The 26,236-nt window shown below is 42.4% G+C and overlaps 1 protein-coding gene and 1 long non-coding RNA gene across 3 annotated transcripts in view; one reads left to right on the top strand and one right to left on the bottom strand.

Moving 5' to 3' along the window:
- The window catches only part of LOC146035609 (uncharacterized), a 35,697-nt gene extending 35,253 nt beyond the window's left edge, over positions 1-444 (bottom strand). Inside the window, exon 1 of the long non-coding RNA XR_014460685.1 lies at positions 272-444. This is a non-coding gene — a long non-coding RNA (uncharacterized LOC146035609). The remainder of the gene's footprint in view (positions 1-271) is intronic.
- RAB41 (RAB41, member RAS oncogene family) lies at positions 444-25,114 on the top strand. Of its 2 annotated transcripts, none has more exons than XM_083159146.1 (8): positions 444-609; positions 10,660-10,718; positions 12,786-12,839; positions 13,488-13,596; positions 14,512-14,623; positions 21,973-22,066; positions 22,567-22,633; positions 23,541-25,114. In XM_083159146.1, exons 1-8 carry the CDS (start codon positions 534-536, stop codon positions 23,603-23,605), a joined length of 636 nt encoding a protein of 211 aa, XP_083015272.1. In that variant the 5' UTR covers positions 444-533; the 3' UTR covers positions 23,606-25,114. The 2 variants fall into 2 exon arrangements, with proteins under 2 accessions (XP_083015272.1, XP_083015273.1); XM_083159147.1 differs by having other exon boundaries at positions 445-609; positions 13,491-13,596.
- The last annotated feature ends 1,122 nt before the right edge of the window (positions 25,115-26,236 follow it).

The following is a 26,236-nucleotide window of genomic DNA, read 5'->3' on the forward strand; positions in this document are numbered from 1 at the left end:
GCAATAATGTCCTATTCCAAGTCAAAGCAAAACAACCTCAAAAATTGGTTTCTGCGCTTTAATTTGGAGATTTTTTCACATTTGATTAATCGGGTCAGAAAATTCACAGGAAAGTAGAATATGTTGTATTCTATAGATTGTCACTTAGGAAAAATAATATTCTCAGGAAAATTTATACGGAAATTAGTTAATCATTATTTTGAAAAAAATATATAATATAAAGCTGTTGAACATTATAACTGGGAGAATCATCTCATTCCCTTCCCATCACCTCTCCGAGGTGACATAATGCTTCAGCACAACGCTCCGCCTCCGAGTCCTCCCTCAGTACCACAGTAGTGACGCCACTCCGCAGACTTTCCATGGGTACAGCAACATGGCGGCTCGAACGCGAGGTGGCTATTGCAGCGCGAGAGCGCGCACGACCCCTCCCTCTTACGCACAAGGGACCGAACGCGCTCGACCTCGTCTGCGTGCTCGCGCTTCGGTACTGCTCGGTTCTGCTCAAAGCCTGGTGATTCGGCGCTGTCATCATGAGCTCGGCAGGCGGCGGAGAGTTCGGGAACCCCTTGCGGAAGTTCAAGCTGGTCTTCCTGGGAGAGCAAAGCGGTCAGAGCCTGGGAGACGGGTGGTCTTGTTGTTTATGTGCAGCCAGAAATATTCCTATCTAGTGTAAATGGGTTTGAGTGTGTGTATGTATATATATATATATATATATATATATATATATATATATATATATATATATATATATATATATATATATATATATTTCACACACGGGAATGGTTCTAGAGTGGGTGGTATAGGCAGGAGAGGCCTCTTCTATTGACAGCCATGCAGGGGCATATATGGGCCGTGCAGAATATAAATGCATGGAAGCAGTCATGCAGTACCCTGGCACAAGGTTGGGCGTCTTCATATACCTTTGTTGTGCTTCACTAAACAGTGTAATGGAAGCATCTCACTGTGTTCTGCTAAGAGAGGAAGCTTATTTTATCTACATCTCAAGAGCTGTGTATGTATAATATATAATGGAGCAGTGAAGTGTCATATGTGTTTATGAAAATGGAATTTTTGAATCAGTTATCAGTGTATGATCTCATTGGTGTGTGATGTCATGGCTTAAAATAGCTTGCATCATTTATTTTCATACAGCTTTTTTGTTACCAGTCATTGTTTACTAGTCCTCAGAGAGAAGTGCAATAACTTGCCCATTGGTGAGAGACTAAAGCGATTATTTACTTTATGCTTGGTATACACAGGAACTGGTAAAGGCCTATCCTGGATGCCACCAAATCCTGCTTGTAACTTTTTCTGCTACTTGCCCAGTACCATAGGGCAGTCTCCAATTTGTCAACAGAGAACTTACCGGTATTATTATCATCATATGCACACCCTCATACTGTATGCTGACAGCAGTTATCAGTCATTTACCAACATGACAGAGGATCCCTCCAATTGTTGTTGGGTGTGAGAGTTGTGTTGTCATCGAACTAGTTAGGATCAGAAGCCATGTATGTATGCTAGTATATGTTTCCTGATGAAAGTTTTGAGAAATAAAACTGAAATGTTTACTAAAGCTGTGTACACACGGGGGCGATAGGGGCTGGAAATATGGTCGCAGGCGACCATATTGCCAGTGATGGGAGTGTGCCCCAGCAATAAATCGCCAGCTGCGCGCTCCAGTTTTCAGCCCCGTTCTAATCTCTGGTCGCAGGCTCCCTCTTGCTGGCGAATCGCCAGAACGTCACCGCTGGCGATCCGTCAGCAGCCCGGCGTCCATCTGACTGGGACGCGTGTCTCAGTTTCCGGGCGGCGGGGTGACGGGAACCCTGTCTGTCTCCGCTTCAGGGAGACGGACAGGGTTAGGGGGGGTGCGGGGAGGCGGTGGGGACCCCGGGTGACCGCCGACAAGCCGGCAGGGACCCGGGGGAACCGTGCAAAAGGGGACGTGCGCGCGTGTCCCCTTTCGCAGATACAGATGGTGGCTGGCGTCGCCATCTCCTGCAAGCAAGAGACCCGCTCCATCTGTATGGCTGAGCAATATATTTCCCCCGTGTGTACGGGGCTTTAGATCACGGGTGTTTGACGCATACTAAATCTTGTTTCATAAGTAGAACCAGACAAGTTGTAACTAAATTAGCTAAGAACTTTTAAGTTTCCTCATCAAGGCATCATTACCCTTAACTGCTACCTTTTTGGGCATTACGGTTTTGTACTGTGAATATGCACTCAAGGCAGGTTCTGTAGCCCTGTCTCAGTGTTTCCATGTGTTCAGCTGGTTGACAGCTTGCAGATTTACAGGTTTTGTTTTTTTTGTTTGTTTTTTTATCGCACAATTATTATCACAATGGTAGGAATCTTTTTAAAACTATTTTCAAAGCATCTTTGCCATTCTTATCTGTTTAGTATTTGTTTTGGGATTTCTATATTATCTTTCCAATTCACCAGTAGACCTCATGGTATCATTAGATTTACTGAAGTTTGCTACCTTATTTTAAAGAGAAGTATGTATGAGGTTTTCAACTTCCGATAACCTTTTATTTTTTGGCAGATATTTGACCCATTTCCTAGCTAGAGGACAATCATTTTATGTATGTACTGTGCAGTTAGTTTTATAACATGGATTTGAAAAAAAAATGTTGTTGTGGTTGAGACCTATAGTATATACAAGGAAGGTAGGCAACTTCTGGCTGCAGTGGAATTACAGATTCCAGCATGCATTGCCAGGTTTGCTGTTAAGGCGTGCTGGGATGTGTAGTTGTACCAGGTTGCCTAGTTTTGCTTTGTTCAATGCTAAATGTGTAAAGGGAAAGCTATACATTTTTGATACAACTCATTGAGGTGCATTGTGACCAGATCATTGCCAGGCTTAGGCCCCGTACACACCAGAACGATCCTGAGTAGATCGTTAGCAGATTGTGTGATGGTCGCACGATCTGCTAACGATCTACATCCAATCTGATCCCAATCCGATCTGAGTCTGTATCCAGTTGAAAGGATCTTTTACAGATCCTACCAGCAGCAGGTAGGATCTGTAAAACGACCAAACGACAGCGGGGACGCACATCCGAACGAAATTGGATCTAAACATGCCCAATCTACGTACAATCTGCATCCAATCGGTCGGAATTGGATCCAGATTGATGGAATTGAGCCCTAACCCTGCACTCCATAGGGCAGTCATATCCAAACTATGGCCCTCCAGCTTTCTTGAAACTACAAGTTCCATCATGCCTTGCCACAGTTTTGCTATTAGGGAATGCTAAAACTTTGACAAGGCATGCTGGGATGTGTAGTTTCACATCTCGAGGGCCACAGTTTGGACATGCCTACCATAGGGACTTGCATGTAATGTAGCCCTCATGGTTTCAGGCAATGTTCCGGATGCTCCTGGAGCCGCTGTGAATGCGTCTCAAATGTTATCTTTCTAAACTTTGACAGCCGGCACCCGTACTAACGGATTATCATCACAGCGAGTCCAGGAGCATCTGGGACATTGGAGCACATGAGAACGCACCAGCCAATGAACTCCCAAATGTCATAATTCACACAGCTGATTGGCTGGTGTGTTATCTACTTCCATTTTATCACCACACCAGACTTAAAACATCTGCCCAAATGCCTGAAACCCCCAAGTGCTACAGCCATTTCTAAGGAGGGCCACTGGACACTGATCAATTGAAAATGGAATCTATGGTAGTGGTAACTATATCTCTGCCCCAATTTTTAAGGCAGTGCGATCTGGCTGACATTAACACTGGATAACCCATTTAACCATGTACTGGCTACCTTGGAGAATGTACTATGAAATACTAATTAAGACTACTTATTAGCCTGTTATTGTGGCTCTAATTATTACTCATCCTACTGACACAATGTGAAATGGCTCAATTTACCCAAATTATCATAGGAACAATGGTAAATGGGCCAAAAACACCCCTGAACATTGAAATGTCCCCCCAAAAGTAGTTTACGCCACCACGTGATCAACGTGAACCCGAAGCGTGGCGAGCGCAGCGGTACGCGTCCTCCGACCTTTTCATACCCCCTACTATCCACTAGGGCGTGGAGTGAGAATAGAATAGTGTGGCGAGCGCGAAGCGTGGCGAGGGGACGCGGATACCTGTGAAGCCCGCGAAGGGACGCGTTTACCTGTGAAGGTATCCGCGTCCCCTCGCGGGGCTCGCTGCGCTCGCCACGCTTCGGGCACTATTCTATTCTCACTCCACGCCCTAGTGGATAGTGGGGGTATGAAAAGGTCGGAGGACGCGTACCGCCGCCCCTCGCGGACTCGCTGCGCTTGCCACGCTTCGGGTTCACGTTCATCGCGGGGTGGCGTGAACTACTTTTGGGGGGACATTTCACTGGTCAGGGGGGGTTTTTGGGCTTTCTGGCCCATTTACCATTCTTCCCTATGATGATTTGGGTAAATTGACCCATTTAACATTGTTTCCTATGGGAAATCGGGGTCATCGCGGGTAAATTGAGGCATTTAACATTGTTCCCTATGGGGAAATCGCGGGTGGACCATTTAAGCATTTTTAGGCGCACACGATGCGACTGACCCGATTTTTCAATGGAAAAATCGGGGGCATCGCGTCGGTCGCGTCGCAGGCCACTAAAATTACCCCCGATGGCCAAGATTTGTGGCCGTGCTAGGAAACAAGTACCGTTTTTTTTTGTCCTTGGTTATTCATTTTACTTCTTTTAAATGGCTTTAATTGGCTATATTCAATACCATTTCTAGCACTGTTCAGAGATTTTACTTTTCTCTAGGCGCACCTAGCATTTTTTCTGGCAAGCCAGCTGTGTGGAAATAGTTGTAGAGGAAGATATACTTACCAGAGAAAGCTGATCCAGTGTTGAAGATAAGTTTTGTGTGTTTGTACTCGAATACGCCCTTCCCAGCAGCTTAATTCTAGACTCCCCGCTGGTTCAATCAGCCAGCAATAGATTATGAAAAATACAGGTTTTGGGAGTTTTAAGATATAGGGCGCTTAGGTGGAAAAATAATTGTTTTTACCCTTTTGGTGGTAAAAAAATACAAATTTATTCATACATCTTGAAACAATGTAGGCATGCAAAAGCACAGAAAAAAAATCAACAGCAATATATTTTTTTTAAATATTAAAAACAAGAAAAAAAGATCTATGATGTAATGTCCACTATCCGTTTTCCGAGACACTGAGAAGAAAGTGATCTTTGTATAGGAGAAAGCGGGGTAGATATATATATGTTAAGATAGTACCTCTACTCCCGTCTCCAAAGTCCAATGTTATGTTGCGCTTCCAATATGTCCGTGTCTGTCTCAGGCGGAGACCTGAGCTTTCAATCACACTGTGTGTCTGCAGCCGTGGACCCGGCTTCCAGCCAGCAAAGGTATGCTTATATTTCCTCAGAGTTATCCGCTGCCGACGGAGATTGGATCGGCATATAGTGGGTCCTTAAAGATGAAAAGGTTTAAAATAGCTGTTCCATATAAACGAAGTTAAAAGTTTGGGTGACCACGTCCACCTGTAAACCAACCAACGCGTTTCAATCTCCCATGAGATCTTTTTTATGAAGCAGATCCAGTGTCTTTTCCCTGGACTTTAACCCCTGTTTTCTGCCTACTGATACGCTTATTGAGAACCTTTTCCAACTAGTTTTCCAACTCATCTGAAAATTATATTACAATCTGTGAATCACAACATATATATTTCACCTCTCTATATTGGATATCATATGGAGTTACTTGGTGATTCATCCACTTACCTCTTAAGGGTTTTAATTTTAAAGAACACCCCGATACGCACTTACAGTATATGATCTATCGCAGAGGTGTGGAGATGGCCGTCCCCTAAAAGGGAAGAAGGGTATCATCTGCCATTGAAGTGCCTGTGGATGGACCATCCTACCTGTATTATTATACTCGCCTAATATCCAGTTGTCCATTGGTGTGGAATCGCCAATACTTGGCTTGGACTCTCCATAGGCTTCTCATATTGCGCATCATTAAGAACGTCTCAATATCATTCTTATATTTTTTTCAGGCAGCCTGTGTTTTTATTAGCACTCCCACTAAACAGCCGGTTACCACCCCCCTGATGCCTACTTCCTGTCAATCAAAAAGTAGCAGGATGTCTTTGCTCGAAGGCGTGGTCTAGCACATTGCGGCCCATACGAATTCACAGTATATTGATGATCATTCACTGTGCAAATTTCACAGCAGCGATCAGGTCTGAATCGGGCCCCTAATGCGGAGTATTTTCATGTTTTATACAGCACTGCTGGTAGGAGTAATAGACATTTCAGTTTATTTCTCCACATACAAATGAAGATTCATGTAGGTTAGTTACTATGTCCTTAATGTGTAAGCGGTGTGCCATGTCCTTTATGGTAATTGTAGTTCTACGGAGGTATACAGCAAACTGTTTCACAAGCAAGCCATTCAGCTGATGTCTTTCTTTCACATAACTGTCTGGGAAGCTAATAAAAGGCTAAAGGTGCGTACACACGGGCATTTATCACTGGCAATATGGTCACTGAGCAACCATATCGCCAGCCATTGGAGTGTGCGACCGTGCGCGCTCCCGTCTTTAGCTCCCTTATGATCGCTGGTCGCAGGAGTTTGCTACTGTGACCTGCTGATTCCTTCTGTGGCTGCCCCCGCAGAGGTTCCCTTTCATCAGCGACCATCTTTGGTCGCTGATGAAAAGGAGACACTGAACAATATATTGCCCCAGTGTGTACAAAGCTGAACACTGCCCTTCGTGCCCATGGGGAATGTATATGTTGTGCCGCTAAATGGTGCCTGAAGGAGAAATTCCTGTGTTGATCAGTTTGGGTGTGCCCAGCCACCGGCTCTGACATTAGTGGTAACTGATGAGCCCATAAATGCCCAATCGGACCTGGTAACTGAGAAGACTGACATATGGAAAACTTTTATTCTATGCACATTAAGTTCTTGCTCCGTCATGTACTGTATCTTTCAGAAGCAATTCAGTTCCTCTTCGCTGCCTGGGTTGTCACTCTCTGCTGTGGTGCTCTGCGGGGGGTATTGTCATAGGGTCAACAGTCGATTTTTCGACCACTGTTGGTCGACAGATAAAAAGTCATCAGGTTTGGAATGCCAACACAAGCAATATGTTGACATGGGAAAGGTCAATTGGGACAGCGCTGTGCAAAATAATCAGTTTGGTTTATTTAAAATTACATATACTGGCCAACAACACAGACAAGACAAACATACATAAAAAGCTGAGTAAATACTCAAATGAATTAGCAGCTCCAATTAGGATAATTAGTATGCATGCTTTCTTCCATACAAGTTTATGCAGTACCATTACTGGTTAGTAACTTAATTGTAAGTCCCCCACTTATGTGCACATATTAGTGGTTTGTTTTAGCTTGGTTAGAGCTCATGAAAAGCATTGGGGGGTCCGGATTTCAATACCTGATGGGTGCCCCGACCGCTGGTGCTGTCCGTATTATGCGGCCTTTTCAGAGTTCCTCACCAGTATTATTCCTGTGTAGGTTAGCCAGCAACAGTCCCCAATATCCTCTACACGTTTCTCCGCCTGCTATCTCCTCGGCGGCTTCCTCAGGAGTGTATATATCATACACTCCTGAGGAAGCTGCCGAGGAGATATCCTCTACGCATTTCTCCGCCTGCTATCTCCTCGGCGGCTTCCTCAGGAGTGTATGATATATACACTCCTGAGGAAGCTGCCGAGGAGATATCCTCTACGCGTTTCTCCGCCTGCTATCGGGGACTGTTGCTGGCTAACCTACACAGGAATAATACTGGTGAGGAACTCTGAAAAGGCTGCATAATACAGGTTGTTGCCCTGCTGTAGATAAAATTGGAACCAGTCATACTACTCCAGGGGTGGGGAACCTTCTGAGGTCCGAGGGCCATTTTCAATGAGGCATAATGCCTCTGGGGCCATTTATTAAAAAATAAATAAATTTACAAATCATCCTGCGGCAGCCGTCCTATGCTCCGGCGGCTGCCGCAGGTTACGAGTCGCCGGTCTGTGTGGTCCGGCAGCTGTGCAGGGAGTCTCATACAGGTGAAATCTCGCGAGAGGTCAGTAGCTCTCGCGAGATTTCGCCTGTATGAGACTCGCTGTACAGCCGTCGGGAGGGTGGGCGGGCCGCGCAGACCGGCTCCGGGGGCTGTATACGGCCCACGGGCCGGAGGTTCCCCACCACTGGATGGATACGTGCCTGGCTATGTTTCTCAGCACTGAGGACACCATATGCTGAAATTCAGCAATTCAAACGTTCAAGGAACCTCCGCCATGCTTTGCTGTTGCCTGCAGATACTTATTATTATTATTATTATTATTATTATCATCATTATTAAACTGTCTTCATGCCTTTGGCAAACAAACTGCCTTCTGTTACAGCCAGATATTAAACATTTTTGTTTGCGTACAATGGTGTATGATCTGTGACCTGAAACCATCTTCAACATCAGCAGAGTTCAAGCTGGAGTAGTGATAAAGTGACCAGTGATTACAGAGCATTCCAGTCAGCTCATAACTGTCATTTTTTTTCTTACCCATCTTATAACTTGACTGGAAGGCTGGGGACCCACTTGGCTGGAAGGAGCCTGCACAGAGGCTCCTATGATGCTGTTCACACTTGCACGGTCCTATCGCAGCTTGCTGCTGATGGCCAGGAAGGTGGGGCGAACGCATACATTTCAACGTATGCGTTCACACAGTGTGGCTGTGTTCCCCTTGAGATCCAGTTGGCAGTGGCTGAATCCTGTTCTGCATTAGTGTGTCATCACCAAATTTCCATGGGAACGCCATAGAAATGCTGGGCGTTCCAATTGGTGCAACCATGGCCCGCTGCCCCACATCCGCCACCCGCAGTGCGGTGTGCAAGCGGCCGGCGAATAATCAATTCGCTGTGGCTGCACATAAATGTTTATGCACAGTTGCAAAACATTGCTCCCCTGTGTGAAAACGCAGGGGAGCGTGCCAACCAGAATAAGGTCCTAAGTCACCGGTCACGGGATGACCAGGACTGTTCTAAACCAACAAAATATTTAATTAACAAGATAGCTGAATCTATTGGGCATCAATAGAAATTATCATGCCACAAAATGTACATTTGTACCTGCTCTGTTTCTTCTCTGTTACCGATATGCACGGTACCAATATTGTAAATGATGTATCGTGAACATCGGTCAGTGTGTATTCTCAATATCCTTAACGATTTGCGCTCCCATGCATCCCCATTGTCTGTACATGCAGCAACTACATGTACGGAGTGTGGTGGCGAGCGATATAACTGACCGATATCATGAATGATATCGCTCAGTGTCTATGCACTATTTTGTTCTCTCACTGCAGCGCCGATATGGTTAACCATATCGGTGACCGCATCAATCATTAAGGGCAAAATTAACTAACCTTTGCTGCCCCACATTGCCGGCTACTGCATTTTTACTAATCGCATATGCACTAACATATGTGATTTAGAGCTCTCCCTTGCGATGCGGCTCCGGCGTTGGACTTCTGCCGCAGCGTGACAGCCGTGGGGCATGCTGGGAGGGATCCATGACTGATCCCTCACACAGCATTGTGGAGAGAAGGCCATAGGCTTCTATAGGGTATCACCAGCTTTTTATCACGATGCCCCCTGCAGCAAGTAGAAGAAGTATTCCCAGCTTAATGTCCATTACCCATTGATGTTTTTAACAGCGTAAATCCTACTTGCCGACTTTTGTGACCTGCCATCAGGGAGGAATGTCCATGCGGCATATACAGGCAGCGCGTCCACAGGATTTTCAGAAACGTTTACACTGTACATAGGACAGGCTAATGACTAATTCTGTTTATGTAAGATACATTAAGAATATAAAAGTGTAGTGTACAATTACCGTATATACTCGAGTATAAGTCGACCCGAATATAAGCCGAGGCACCTAATTTTACAACAAAAAACTGGGAAAACTTATTGATTTTAAGTGGGACCCTCACTCGAGTATAAGCCCATGGGGGCTTTTTTCAGTATAAAAAAATGTTCTGAAAAAGTAGGCTTATACTCGAGTATATATGGTATTCTGAGAATATAAAATGGTACATCTTCCAAAGCATATTTTCAAGGAGATTATTTCTTTACTACAGTAGATTGGCAATAGGCTGCTAGTAATGCTCCAAAGCAATTAGTAAAATAGTCACTTTTATTGTAAAATCCTTAATGGTTTCTGTAAGCTGCTTATAGCCTGATCTTTATCAGTGAGGCCAGAAGGTGAAAGGGCGACTCGGGCAAAGTGATACCCAAGCTTCTTGGCTGATGGGACATCCTTGTGATCAGATTATCTGTACAGTACAGTTTGTTTAATTGGGCTGTCAGTCTGATCTCAAGTAAAGCTAAAATCTACATGGAATGATCTGTGCTATGAATGGGTCTGTAATGTTTGATTTTCTTGTCTGGTAATTCAGTTTTTGTTGGGAAAAGCATCTGGTTGAAATTGCAGGAACTTGTGCATTTCTCTTGGGTGACTGTTGACTGTAAGGGATTTTAACTTTTTAAACTAATCCACAAGTTACTGTGCTACATGATGTTCTACATTTGTATGTTAATAGGCAGCTACCGATTTACAGGTTATATTTGTACTTTGCATAATCTCTTACCTTTCTCATCTTGCAGTTGGTAAGACCTCTCTCATCACTCGGTTCATGTATGACAGCTTTGACAATACTTACCAGGTGAGTGCCAAAAGCAAGGTTGTGACGGGGAGTGTGTAAGACCCTGACCTCTTAGCGCAGAGTAATAACATTTAATACTCCTTTATTGTTTAAAGAGATTAATCTACCCTGAGGATTAGACAGAGCATGATGTTCTTAGCGAGGCCTCTAATCACCTTTTATCTGTGTGTTGTCTGTCTGGCTCTAATCACCTGTTCAATATTTTATTGTTCCTGTGCCAGCTACAAGGTGCACTTTGCACACATTTGTCCTGATAATGGGAAAACAAGTCTTAAATTAAGTCTTAATTAAAGTGCAGGTGTGGCTCTTTTCATTTGCACCTACTGTTACATTTAAGTACATCTTCAACTCTCCAGTAATACACTCCTAGCAAGTGACAGCAGGAAGTACTTCCAGACATGTATGACCATTGCTGATTGAAGGACCATGATGTACCTAATGTCCTTAATGAACGCTTTCTTTTTAATGTGATTTTATTTTTTCCTAATGGACGTAAGTTAAGATGTTAAATAACAAAGCTATTTTTTCGTATCATTTGTTACTGCATAATTTATTCACATTGATAAGATTCTGCCTGTGCTGCCCCACATTACCTTGAAATGAGCTCCCCCACTTTATTAGACTCTCTCTGACCTTGCAAACATTCAAACGGGCTCTGTAAACCCACCTGTCCTGGCCATCCCTGCTCATTTCATGCCTTTAGGCCTCACTGCCTGCACCTCCATGTCACCTCCTGTCTGGCTCCCCCCTCCTCATAGACCAGGAATGGGCAATTAGCGGCCCTCTAGCGGTTGATTAAATAAACCTCCCAGGATACCTTGCTTTAGTTTTGCTATTTGGCCATGCTGAAACTGCTGGGATATGTAGTTCAACAGCTGGAGGGCTGCTTATTGGCCACCCCTGCTCTAGATTGTAAGCCGCCACCGCCCCCCCCCCCCCCCCCCCCCCCCAAAAAAAATTTTGTTTTTTTTAAATGCTGCGTGAGAAAATAGAAGCCAGGTGAATGGTGGGAAACTGACTTGAGTTCTGCCATGTCTTTCTGCATTGCCTACAGACAGTACATAGGCAACTTTTAGTATTGGATGGATCACTCCATTAACCCCTTTCACACTGACACTTTTTCCATCCCTGCGATGAGTCCATTTTTGCATTATTATTATTATTTTCCCCCAAAAGACTAATTTCAGAAAAAAGCGTAAAGCGATGTGGAATATGTGCTATATAAATAACTGGTAATAAATAATACAGACCCACTTTCCTGTGTCATGGCTTGGTGATGAACTAAAGCCCTGTACACACGGTTCAATTTGGTCTATTTTTCTATTCAAGTTTTCAGCTGCATTCGATGCCGATGTGTGGCCCTGCGGCATTGAAAATTAATAGAAAATTAGTCTGTGCAGGCAAGACTATATAGTCCAAATCGAATGCGTTTTGCTTGCTTTACGATTCGACCCCAACCGAATCGGGATTGAATTGCAAGCAAAATCGCACTGTGAACACCCCTTAACGCAAAGCCACATTGTTAGATTTTGTGATTTTGAAAATAATCTGCACATACTACAGATTGTAACTGCTTTTACTGTCTGTAACTACCCAGTTTGTTTTATAATGTAGGGTACACACCAGAACGATCGTGATCGTGAGACGATGGTCGCACGATCTGTAGGAGCACAAGATCTGCATCCTATCACGATCAGTTGAAGGGGTTATTTTCAAATCCTGACTGCAGCAGGTAGGATCTGCAAAACGGCCAGCGGGGACGCAGATCGGAACCTGATCTAAAAAATGCCCAAATCGTTCTGGTGTGTACCCAGCATTACTGTTTCCGGTTGTAAAGCGCAGTGGATTTTGCTGCACTATATAAGAAAATGTTATATAATATAATTCTAGAACTGATCAGACTGTTTAGGCAGATTTCCTTATGTTACCTATTTAATGGTAGCTATATAGATATACATTCTTGTAGAACATCACACAGTAATAATGGCTAGTTTAGTTCATCTGTGACCACATTGGCCTAGAATTAGCTTTCCAAAGTTTTGTGTCTTACATTCTGCTTCTTTCCAGGCTACAATCGGCATAGACTTCCTCTCCAAGACGATGTACCTGGAAGATCGCACGGTGTGTGAAGACTACTTGTGTATAATTTTTATTTTTTTTTATGTTACTATTTATTGCAAATATATTTAATGTGCAGCTTTTAAGACTATAGAATGCATTTATTAACAACAAATATGTTGTATTAATTGGATGTTTTAAGTAGGCGAATGAAGCTAAAGCTACAAATAACCTTGTTTTGAGAAATGTCGGGAAGACAGCATTGAATATGTGCTCGCCGCTATTTTCCCTGTCGGAAATAGAGGTGTGGAATTAAACACCCCCATATGTATATAAATATTGGAGGTACTGTATGTACTGTGTTAGCAGCCCTTTTGCAAAAAATATGCCTTAATCCTTTAAAAACCCTTAATTTCGTATGGATTTGTCTTAATCATGCATAAAACGTATTGTTGACAAGTAATGTTAGTATGGACGCTATTGATTTCTTATGGTGCCAAGTGATACTTTGTAGACTCATTGTATTCCTTCTCGGATGCTTGCCATCCTTTATTTCATAATGAATCATTTTATTTATGATGGGCTTTTTCTACAGCGGGACTCAAAGCGTAGTAACTTTCATCTATGTTTCTTCTATTTTTGACTTAATGTTCCTTTCTTACAAAATCTGTCCTTTTTTTTTTTTTTCTGCTTTCATTGGCCTGGTACCAGCAGGTGCGGCTGCAGCTCTGGGACACCGCCGGACAAGAACGCTTTCGCAGTTTGATCCCAAGCTATATACGTGATTCCACAATCGCAGTGGTAGTCTATGATATCACAAGTTAGTAACATTGGAAAACTATTCTTCTTTCGTCCAGATCTTAAATTGGGACACTGCTGTAGTAGAAGGCACTCCTGTAAGATGACAATACAAATATGACCTATTTTATAAGTACCCTCTATGTACATGCAGGATCCTATACCGCACCAACCGTACTAATGCCGCTCACCCTTTCACACAGAAAAAGGACCCGTGTATTTAATAAAATTCCCGGGTGTAACTACTTCACCTGGGAATTTCATTCTCTGTGTGAAAGTGATATGAGAGACTCCTCCTTACAACTTGTTTGTACAAGAATGATCTGCATCAAATACAAATATAATTCTTATTACCAAGTCTAAGCATAGTTGTAGGATGAGCATGGAGGCTAACTAACTGTAGCGCTCATAAAATCTGTGGGGCTGTCGCAGTACAGTCTTGTCTCAGAGGAGCTTCTTGACAGGCACTGGCTAGCAGTAACTGTGTTGACAGTTGTGGAGGCAGTTCCCCCTAAAAATGCACCTGAAGAAATGCAGTTCTACCAGGTTCCGGGCCACTTGAACCCATGCTTAGGCTGCTCTATATGATGTTTATCCGTACATGTGTTGAGTGAAGGCTTATGTACTGAGCTATAGAAACCCAGTTGCATGAAGGCTCGTAATGAGTGGTACTTGTGCTGTTTAGCGCTAGGTAGTGAGTGTTGTAACTGAGGACAGGCTGCTTAATACATGCCTCAGCATTTGGCAGTCCCATTCTTGTGTGGCCTACTGCTTTGCTGCTGTTCCTACCTGTTTGTACTTAAAATAATTATTGTTGCACGGGGCATATTAAGCAGGTCACTTGTAATTAATGTAAATTTATCATTTATCATATTGATAGTATATTCTATTCTTCACTGCATGTTTTATTTTTTTGTCTCTTGTTCTCCCCAAACAGACCTGAATTCCTTTCAGCAAACCTCAAAATGGATAGATGATGTGCGGACAGAGAGGGGAAGTGATGTAATAATCATGCTTGTGGGAAATAAAACCGATCTGGCTGATAAGAGGTAACGGTACTGCTGTGCAAGTAGGACATCTGGATTACTGTCGTGTGGCAGCCTTCTGCAATACTGGGCTTTGGCACAATGCTATCTCTCGACATTACTAACTAACCAATAACACACATATATACACACACACACAAAAAAAAATTTAAATTCTGAGTTAACAGACCTATGTATTTTACATTTCAGTAAATAAAAAATTTAGTCTTTTTGTAAGTGAGTCACAATTGGACCTCTCTATTAATGACTGAACATCTCTGCCTTCTGGATATCTTTTTAAGAAATGGTAAAAATTGAGAGGTTGCCCTTAGCAACCAATAAGCATCTACGTATTATTTTATAGACTACTAGATAAATGCTACTTCAATTTTTTTTTTTTTTTTGCTACAGACAACTTCTGCATTGATCCATTCCTTAACTCTTTTCGCTGTTTTATAGATCACCCCGTAATGTAATAATGGGGAACATTGCTGATTGCGGATATCTCTGAGATTACTGCAGTGAACCAGACAATGGGGGTATGCAATCTGGGATCACGGCTGTCGATCCCCACCGACAGCCGTGATCCTGGCCCATTTGCGGTCAGATCGAACCGCATAATGACAGACAAAATTCAATGTCCCGTCTGCCGATGGGCGCAAAGGGGGCGTGGCCGCGAAACCGACCGTGGATTGTCGATCTGCAGCCCGGATAACGTCAATCCAAGGCCGTTATCGGCAAAACGGGCCCGACAGCTGTGATCCCACATCGATGCTGTCGTTAATGACAGCATTGAATAGGGAGCCGCTGCTATTTCCCACGTCGGAAATAGTGGCGGCACATTGCATACTCTACAATGATTGCACATGCATCAGTGTTTCCCTATTCTGACTGCCCCTACAATAGCACCATGAACCAAGGAAGAAGACTCTTTTGGTTGGACACTTACTTATTATTCTCATACAAACCCTTACTTGGACCACGCAATAAAATATTGTATTAAATGGAATCCATTCTGGTATAGATATGGATATACAACCTTCTATATTATCGCTGGGTGCTTATAATAAATAGTATATGAATATTTGTTATACAGAGAGATGACTGTTATGATCCTAAATGTGTGCATTGTCCCCATAAAATTGTAGGTCACACTGGGCATTAGCTCAACCACAGTGCACTTTAAGAAAAAAGTAGTTGGTGCAATATATTGCTCAGTGTCCAGTTTTCATCAGATATAGGAGACTCTGCCGGGGGAGCCGCAGGGGGAAACAGCTGATCGGGGGAGCTTGGGGCTGAACACGTAAGCGCACCCCCGGTGACTTATCACTGCAGCACCAACAAATCACTGGCAATATGGTTGCTCAGAGAGCATATTGCCAGCAATATTGCACTGTGTGTACACAGGTTTAATCGTTTTAAAAAAAAATTTTGCTCAACAAACAGAACATCATTCCCTTTTTTAAAAGGCTGCTCACTTTAAATGTCATCAGTGCGGACAATAAGGCTCTCCCTCTTACAGTATATACTTGTTCCACAATTCTAGCACATTTAAAAAAAAAAAAAAAAATATATATATATATATTTAATTAATTAGTGCTAGAATGAATATATATATATATATATATATATATATATATATATATATATATATATTATGATGAGATTTTAAGTGACTGTCCTTTCTCAGAAGAAAATCTGAATCTGAATTGTTCAGCAAAAGTTTTTTTTTTTGTTGTGTGTGTGTGTGTGTGTTTTTTTTTTTGTTTTTTGTTTTTTTAGTGAGTGAACTAATAACCAGTGTGGCCCACAAATATTTTGGGGCCAATGCTTGGGGCCAATGCACATATTTTTGATCTTAACAGTCACTGATGTCTTTCTGAAAAACCAATGTTTATATACTATTTATGATCAGCGTGCATCGGTAACAATATTGAAGATTTGTATTGTATATCCATATATTTTCTAGAATGGATTAGGAGTTTAATATCCCTCAAAAACGTAATATTCAATGTTTCCGAACCATGGACATACCGACTTTAAATCGACTGTCTGTTTTTAATGTTCTGACTGTCCAAAGTGGTCCAACAGTTGAAATCCACGTGTATTTGGTTGAAAAAAGACCCCAGGTTCAACAATCTAGCGGCTTTTTTCTACCATGCAGATTCTATTTTTTTTTAAGAAGTTAAATCTACACAGGCTTCGGTACTTGTGAGTTATCCGGACGCCCGATTTCAAAATCGGGTCGGATCGGGCACATCGCATCGCATCGCATGCGACCATCGGATGCGATGCGATGCGATGACCCGATTTTTCCATAGGAATCAATGTTAAAATGGACTGAGTCCATTTTAACATGGAATTCAATGGGAAAAAGGGGTCCTTTTCATACCCCTACTATCCAAGTGGGCATGGAGTTGGATATAAACCTGTGGCGAGCGTAGCGAGCCACCGAGCCCGAAGTGTGGCGAGCGGACACAGAATACCGTCCCCTCGCGGGGCTCGCTTCGCTCGCCACGCTTCGGGCTCGGTGGCTCGCTACGCTCGCCACAGGTTTATATCCAACTCCATGCCCACTTGGATAGTAGGGGTATGAAAAGGACCCCTTTTTCCATAGGAATCATTTTAACATTGATTCCTATGGAAAAATCGGGTCATCGCATCCGATGGTCGCATGCGATGCGATGCGATATCGCATCGCATCGTATCTGATTGTATGCCTTAACTTAAGGCATACAATCAAAAAATCGGGCGTCCAAATAACTCACAAGTACCCAGGCTTCGATGCAGTCTGAAACGGACGCATTGATTAGATGTGTGCCAATATTTTTGACTGTTGGCGATATAGGCACACATTGAATACCACCCCTTATATCTGTGTGAGTGCACCAACAAAAAAGTTATTATATTCATGGTTCCTATGTTACCTTTTGACGCTAGGCAATCCCCACCAGTCTTCTTTTTCGGTACACTGGTGAGTGCAGTTTGAGATGAAGTATCATTATATTATCTTAGAACCGCAATATTTCCGCTGACACCAGCCATCTTTCAGTCATTTATGAATAGCCTCTTTGATGGCTTTAGAAGCAGCTGTTTCAGGGTTTTTTCTTTAGCATTTTGTTTTTATTTATTTTTTTATAATTTGGTTTAACTCATGCTTTATAAAGCTTTTGTCTGTTTTCCTGCATCTCCTTATAGTTCGTTTTTTTTTTTATATATTTTCTTCATATGCATGTATAGCAGGAACACCACAAAGGTGACTACGGGGTTAATGTATCGAGCACTAAAAAGTGGAGGCGTTGTCCAATCAGCTTTGGAGTACCATTTATTAAGTTTTACAGGTAGAAGCTGTTTTTGCTTTGGACAACTTCTCCACTGATCCGCTTCACTATTTTCGCTACTTAAAACATTGAAAAAAAACCCATGTATGAAAGTGATTTGTGTGTGTATCTTTCATCGCCTATTTTGTTTTGTTTTGTTTTTTGTTATTATAGAATACATCCCTGGCTCTATAATTTTCCATATTTCTTTTTGATTTGCACTACTTCTATTTCCGTTTATTTGGTTTTGTTCCGTTGCTGTACAGAGGGCGCGAGACAACTCGGGGACTGAATGTCTTATATATTGCATCAAGTGCTAAAGCAAGATGTATTGTTACAAAGGTACGTGTCACGCTGTCACCTGCTGTGAGCAGCACACCTCACTCTGGGCTCTGTCACCCTCTCTACTGCTGGTTACATGCATTGTCTAGAAATCTGGCTGCTCTTACTTGAGTCACTGTTGCCTTATACAATCTAGACCCAGTTTTTCTCCTAGTGCGCCCCACTACCTCTGTATGAGGGGGTGCGATAATGTGACACTTGTTAAATCCACATATGGGAATTGCTTTTTCGCGCATGCCCTATGACAATCCTCTGTCCAGTGCCCGCAAAACTTAGCAAATCCTGTGCATGGACGCCAATGTAAACCATTCAAAAGGAAATGACATTTAATTTACTGGTACTCTTTACCTAGCACGGCGGGCATTGAATGCACTAAAAAATCGGGTGCGACGCGACCAACGCCAATGTTAAATTTCTCAATTGACCCGATTTTACTGTTCAATGCCTCAATTGACACGATTTTTCCATAGGAAACAATGTTAAATGGCCCACAGAGGCCAAATAGCCACCCTGAAGTGTGAAATGGCCCCCACAATTGTTACCGCCACCCCACGATCAACGTGAACCCAAAGCGTGGCGAGCGCAGCGCTGGTACGCGTCCTACGACCTTTTCATACCCCCACTATCCACGTCAGCGTGGAGTTGAGAATAGAATAGTGTGGCGAGCCACTGAGCCCAAAGCGTGGCGAGCGGACACGGATACCTGTGAAGCCCGCGAAGGGACGCGTTTACCTGTGAAGGTATCCGCGTCCCCTCGCGGGGCTCACTGCGCTCGCCACGCTTCGGGCTCGGTGGCTCGCTGCGCTCGCCACACTATTCTATTCTCAACTCCACGCCGACGTGGATAGTGGGGGTATGAAAAGGTCGTAGGACGCGTACCGCCGCCCCTCGCGGGCTCGCCACGCTTCGGGTTGACGTTGATCGTAGGGTGGCGTTAACAATTGTGGGGGCCATTTCACACTTCAGGGTGGCTATTTGGCCTCTGTGGGCCATTTAACATTGTTTCCTATGGAAAAATCGTGTCAATTGAGGCATTGAACATTGTTCCCTATGGGAAATCGCGGGCATCGCGTCGGTCGCACCTGATTTTTAGTGCATTCAATGCCCGCGAAATCGTGGGCGCCGTGCTAGGTAAAGAGTACCAATTTACTATCTATAAAAGGGCTGCTGGTGTATGGCCCCCTTTTCACTAACCCTGAGGAAGTCCCAAAACTTGAATAAATTGATGAAGTGCGTTAGAACCACTTGCTACTTCTCCAGTGTGGATTCAGATGAGCACCTTTTTTTATGTATTTTATATTGTACGAGTCCTTTATTACCATTGTCATTGTGTTGTATTATTTTGTTTTGACAAGTTTATTTATCAAACTTTTTCCCAGTCGGGAGAGTTTTGGTTTTTAGGTTCCCTGTTATTTGGATAGATATATATATATATATATATATATATATATATATATATATATATATATATATATATATATATATATATATATATATATATATAGCACTGAATGCATGTTCTATGCAAGAGCACTAGAGTCACTTTAAAAACAGTGCATAACATTAATACATACTCCCTAATCTCTGTCTGTGAAATACTATCGATGAGCTCACCAGCAGTTGAGCACAGAGTTTTTGATGAGTAGGATAATATGAAAGAAATACTGCTGTGTGCCACTTTCCATTCTATGGGCCAGATGCACTAAGCTTCAAAAGTGATAAAATGGAGAGTGATAACCAACCAATCAGCTCCTACATGACATTTTTCAGACAGTCTGTGACATGGCAGGTAGGAGCTGATTGGCTGGCTGTTTATCAATCAGCTCCTACCTGCCATGTCACAGACTGTGTCTGAAAAATGTCATGTAGGAGCTGATTGGTTGGTTGTTTATCATTTTTGAAGCTTAGTGCATCTGGCCCCATGACTGGTATGCACATGAATATTAACTTTTAATGGTAAAGGGTATTTTTAGGCAAAGATCCTAAAAAGAAAACTGTACTTGCACTTATATTTGAGCTGCCAAGGTCTTGTGGTTTGATAGTGATACGGACAGGGCTATTTTTCAGTAGGCTCCAGCAGGAACTGAGGCCCTTATTCTAGTTCACTCTTTCTGACAAAATATTTCTTAGATAGACAAAACCATGTGCACTGCAGGTGAGGCAGGTGTTACTTGTGCAGAGATAATTAGATTTGGGTGGGGTTTTACACCTGCCTCACCTGCAGTGCACATGGTTTTGTCCATCTAAGAAATATTTTGTCAGAGTGAACTAGAATAAGGACCTCAGTTCCTGCTGGAGCCTACTGAAAAATAGCCCTGGATACGGAATATGCTAAAGGAAAGCAAGGTAGACCGGGCGCTTGAGTAGGAGGGTAAAGGAAGGGGAGAGATTTAGAATGGAGTCGCAGTACAGTACAGTAAGACAATAAATAACATAAAGAATAAAATAAAGTGCAAAATAAAAATAAATATCAAAATATAGAAACAAAATAATAATAAAAATAAAATAGAGAAACACTGGCAATAATGTTTACAGCCCTTTGAGGGTGGGTTGAGAGAAAATGTCCAGGAAAGAGTAAACCTAGCACTTACTAGCCCTATCTACTGGTACCTGGAGTCTGTGTTGTCGGAACTCCAATAGACAGCTGAGCAGCAGGTGGCAAAGCGCAGGTCCCTGGCTTCAGCGTATCCGGAAGTTCGGGGGTGGGGGTGACGTCACTGCTTGTTTGGCGGTACGGAGCAGCGCCGGGCAGCGATCTGCTAGGTCCATCTTCTCTTCTGGTTCTCTCTGTAGTCAAGCCAACGCGTTTCACATTGCTGCTTGAAAAAGCGTCCCAGCGACATGAAACGCGTTGCTCAGTTGCCTATTGGAGCTCCGACAACACAGACTCCAGGTACCAGTAGATAGGGCTAGTAAGTGCTAGGTTTACTCTCTCTGGGACATTTAATCTCAACCCACCCTCAAAGGGCTGTAAACATTATTGCCAGTGTTTGTCTATTTTATTTAATTTAATTATTATTTTGTTTTATTATTTTGAGATTTATTTTTTATTTTACACTTTTATTTTATTCTTTATTTGATTTTTTGCCTGTACTGCGCCTCCATTCTAAATCTCTCCCCTCCTACTCAAGCACCTGGTCTACCTTGCTTTCCTTTAGCATATTCCATTAACTTTTAAGGATTGCCACGGTTAAGAGATTCATTTTATTTGTTTAACACTGAAGGGGCAAGAGTTCTATCCCTAACTAACATTGCACACTGCCATGTTGGAAAACGGGGCACCCAGAGAACTTATTGCAGCCACTATGAGTTTGTTTTGGTTAAGTACACCTTATTTAAGATGTAGACGGTTGACCGTCCCTGGCACTCTGGTTTCCCCCATAGGGCTAACTGGTAGCGGATTCTGAGAACAGGGATATGTTCCCTAGAATGTTAACCATAAATTTGCACTTTCACTTATTCTATTGTGGATTCTTATGAGTACTGCCTATTTCTCTGAGACACATACATGCGCACACACCTATCTTATCTTCTCTCAAATGTGGTCTGAAAGGTGATTTATCGCTCAACTAAAGAGAAATGATACTGGATTGATGAATTCCTGTTCTCCTCTCCTCCTTTAGATTTGATGGCTTGTGTTGCACATTGACAACTTAGCTGCTGGTTTTGCTTGAAATATGCATGAGTATTTTGTTTTTCTTTGTCCACCAGACAAATAACTACTGAAGAGGGAGAGCAGAGAGCCAAGGAGCTCAGTGTCATGTTCATTGAAACTAGTGCCAAGACAGGCTACAATGTCAAGCAGGTAAGTTTCCCGCTCATCCAGTTACTTGTATGCTTACACTTATGTTCTGTGCATGTGTATAGCAACACGCACCTATACAGTTGTGGAAGTGGCAATTTTTGAAAATTTAAAGGGATTTTCTGTTTCACTCAATGGTGTACATATGAGTTTATTCAATGCCCTTAAGGTGAGCTATGAGGGCGAGAAGTGCTGATCGCTCGCCGTCAGTTTTCAGCTGCCCCCCCCCCTCTCAGTGAGGTGGAAATGGCGAGTGCGGCCATCAAACCGGCAGGGCTCGCCACAAAATGCAGCAGACTCACTGCATTTGTGGGAACCTCACCATTTAGGGGAATCCTTGCTGTCCTCTGACTGTGAGAATTTCCCCAGAACATTGAATACAGCGAGTTTGACGGTGATGATGGGTTGTTTTCAACATTCATTTAATAGGGCGATTATTCTTCATATCGGAATACAGTGCTGAATAAAGCCTGAATTTAATCATTATCTTTTTACATCTACAGCTCTTTCGCCGTGTAGCTGCTGCATTGCCTGGCATGGACAGCACACCAGAGAAAAGTAAAGAAGATAGTATCCTTTGCTTATCAATCAGTGGAAATAGACTAAAGGTGTACACACCTGCGATCCCCACAGCTTACGTTATCAGCAGCTGTGGGGACCCGGTGGGATGGCAGCATACACAGTTGTATTACATACACAACAGTCCCCACATCGATAGAACACTTTCACGTGGGTACTTGTGCATTTATTTTCGGGCAAAGAGCTTTGGACTAGTTTTTTTTTTTTTTTTTTTTTAGCAGACAACCGCTACTTTTGGTGAGACCTCTTGATAATGTGTTTTATCTGAAATTGTATCCTATACATTTTATGTTGATAAAATTATTGTGATCTTTTTTTTTTTTTCTTAATCCCGTGCATTGATCAGGTAATATTAATGTTACATCCTAATAACCAGTGGTTCTCTCGCCTGTCGATTTAGTATATCTTTGTTCATCTTGACTGGTGTTCTATACTTTTGGTATGCCAGGCTGCTGTGTTCACGAAATGTGTGGCGTCGCTATTGTCTGGCAAAATAGACTGTGACGGCAAGGTAATTTTGATGAAATCGGGCATAGTCCAACTCTTCCATGGCCTGTCAAAATCGCCCATGTCTTACACAGTGTGTACACCACTTTAAGCAGGCGAAACATGATATGATCATTTTGTGTTATGATAGACTGATTCATAAAGATACCTTTTTTTTTTTCTTGATAAAGGACATAGTGGTCTGGATAAATCTGTGTGTTCACATTTGACACTTTTAACTAAAACGTCTATAAATTTTATTCCTGCTGCATTTGAATACAATAACATAATACAATAAGAGTTTTTAATGCTTCTAACAGAATGTGGATGACTAATGTTGGTTCTTGCACAGTGTTGCAGGTTATTATTCAACCCTCCTAGGGGTGCACTCTCCTTAACACATTCCCTCCAGTGATTGACATCAAGTTGGAGAAGCCTCCTGAGCAGCCAGTGACGGAGAGCGGCTGTTCCTGCTAACAACTCTGCACTGGAGATCCTGCTGCTGTCCAAATGCATTCAACAAAAGAGCAAAGCATTTATTTATCTCTTAGATTCCCAGTGTGTGGATGCAGTGTGTGCTCCATCATTTTTAAGGGGGCATTGGGACCCCTTTGAACAAGCCACAGCCCACCTCATCTCACTCAAACTGCATGGTGTCGTGTACGGTTGGAGAATGAGAATTTTCCGTATGTATAGTTTTTATTTTTTGCACTTTGGGCACCCAGTTGGGGCCCCTTCAATTTTCTCAATGTGACAATGGAAATTTGTGCGAACATGTTTGTTACGGTGTATGATCAGGATGCAGCCATGATACAGGAACATGAATGCAGCCTGACTACTAAAAATGCGGACAGGTTACATGAAATGAATGAGGCTTTATTAGTGTGCTTTAACCTAGAGAACCACAAATTGTCATTATTTTCATACTTTGTCCCACTTGTCTTTACTCTAACTCCCCAGTCATTGCACAGATGCTAACATTATTAGTGTATATATCTATATTCCTACTTGACCTTTTTATTTCAGTTTATATTTCGGGTTTAACACCTTTTGTAGTGTTCTCATTGTGTGTGATCAATCAGCCATTCCTTTGTGTCTGTTTGCCCTATGACCAGTAGTAGCACTAGCCGGCTCATTGTCCACTAAAATATCCCTGTTTACATACATTGGCTACAATTTGTTTGGGCTTAACAACTATTCATAGGATGAGGAGTGTAATTCCTTAGAAGTATAAAGAATTCTTAGTAAAATACCTGCCCCGGTGTCTGCAAAATAAAATTAAAAAAGGTCATAATTACAATGATTAATCCACTACATAAAGCACTATCTTCAGAATCTCTCATAGAAAAATGCTCTTTATAATTTGTGTGAGGTGGCTTGTAGTAACCTACTTACTCACTATGTTCCCTTACTATGTCTGTTGTCCTATGAAATGCTACAGCTCTGGCTCTGTCTGATCTTGGAAAAACAAACATTGTAAACACAATGCTCTAAATCCACAATGTACACATGCTCTATGAACCGGTCTCTACCTGGCTGTTTGGTTTCAAAAGCTCTACAATGAAATAAGAAGTAACATTCTCTAAATTTCTGTTTTAATGACAACGGAACCTTTCATCTGTACGCACTGGTGGCTCCTCTCTATGGACTTCTCCTGTGCACTGCCTGTGCTGCATCCTGGTCATGTCACCTTGCCGTTTTTTTTTGTGTACAGGGTTTTCCCAGTATTCTGGGCTAAAGCCTTTAACCTGTCAGTTGTATTGTTATTGCAAATCTCTGGATTGTACAAAAATAAAGATTAAAATAATCGATAAATTATATAGTGAAAATGTTCTCTTCACTTGAATACTCTTTGGATGTCTTCTATTGCGTATCTGCCCCATATTACTTCTCCATAGCTGTTATACAAGTAGGTGTGACTATTACTGAGTATCTACTATATGAACACAGCTGTGTCACTGAATGAATAAAAATCTTCGCCTATCAGTTTGTGCTCTTGTGGTCTGTTTTCTTGTCCTAGCAAGTTTACAAAAACTGATTTTTAGTATTGGCATATTTCTGTAGGCCATGCTTTAGGTTATTCCTGCTAGAACAATTTAAACTGCATAGGAAATATGGCCATGTGAATATATTCATGAGCTATGGAGCTAGAGCCACGAACATTTGGGTAAGTGTACGGTGGCTTAAATGGAAGCTAAGAATGTCACCCGCTTCTTGGTGGCATTTTTACAATACAGTATATCGATGAAGCTAAACCTCTCAAACCATAATCATTCTGTTCTATAAATCTGTTTTCCTGGAATGTGCATGGAACCAGAACTGATTACGTGTACATACTTACAGCCTCTAGTTAGATTATAATATTCCCCTTTTTAACATGTTTGTCTTCCATGTTCCCATTTTACCAGATATATGTATGGTGCTCCTGCAAAGTCTTTTTAGATAGTAAAGGCCCTATCCACTAGTGCAATATGGCCTGTTATCGTGCGATTGAGGTGCATTGCTGCAATGGATTGTATGAAAACTGTCACATCGCATTTGCTTTTTCTACGATTGCAATTACAGGCGCACTCCCATGCACCTCGCATATCAATCACAGATCTCTTTGGCTGCCATGAATATTTCTCTCAATCGCACCTGAATAGGGGCACATCGCAGAGCGTTTGTACACCTGCAATGGAATCGCATGCGATTACTCGGAGGAACATTTTATATATGGTAATAGCTCTTCCCATCTGATAAATCGCCTGTGTACATCACAGGTAAAGTCCTTTCACATTAGGATAGATTGCATGTGATATATCTGATGTAAAATAACCATTCAAGTAGCAAATTGCATTCAAAGCCCTCCCGGGAAGGTCCCGCCCATATTGCAAGCAAAAAGCATCCAACTTATTGCTGAGAGACATCTCACTAGTGGATGGGGGCTAGAAGACTGAAGGACAAATAAGCAAGGTAAAATAGAGCGGGAGAGGATTGGATTGCATAAATCCCACCACCCAATCTCACTGAATCGTTACTACAGGCTCACAGCAGAAAGTTTAGAATTTTTCGTTCTGACAAGTTTTGAAACTTTTTTTTTTTTTTACCTTTTCTGAGTTTATGCCA

Source organism: Crinia signifera, chromosome 9 (assembly GCF_055691185.1).
Source record: "Crinia signifera chromosome 9, ASM5569118v1, whole genome shotgun sequence".
In the NCBI taxonomy this organism is placed as follows: Eukaryota; Metazoa; Chordata; class Amphibia; order Anura; family Myobatrachidae; genus Crinia; species Crinia signifera.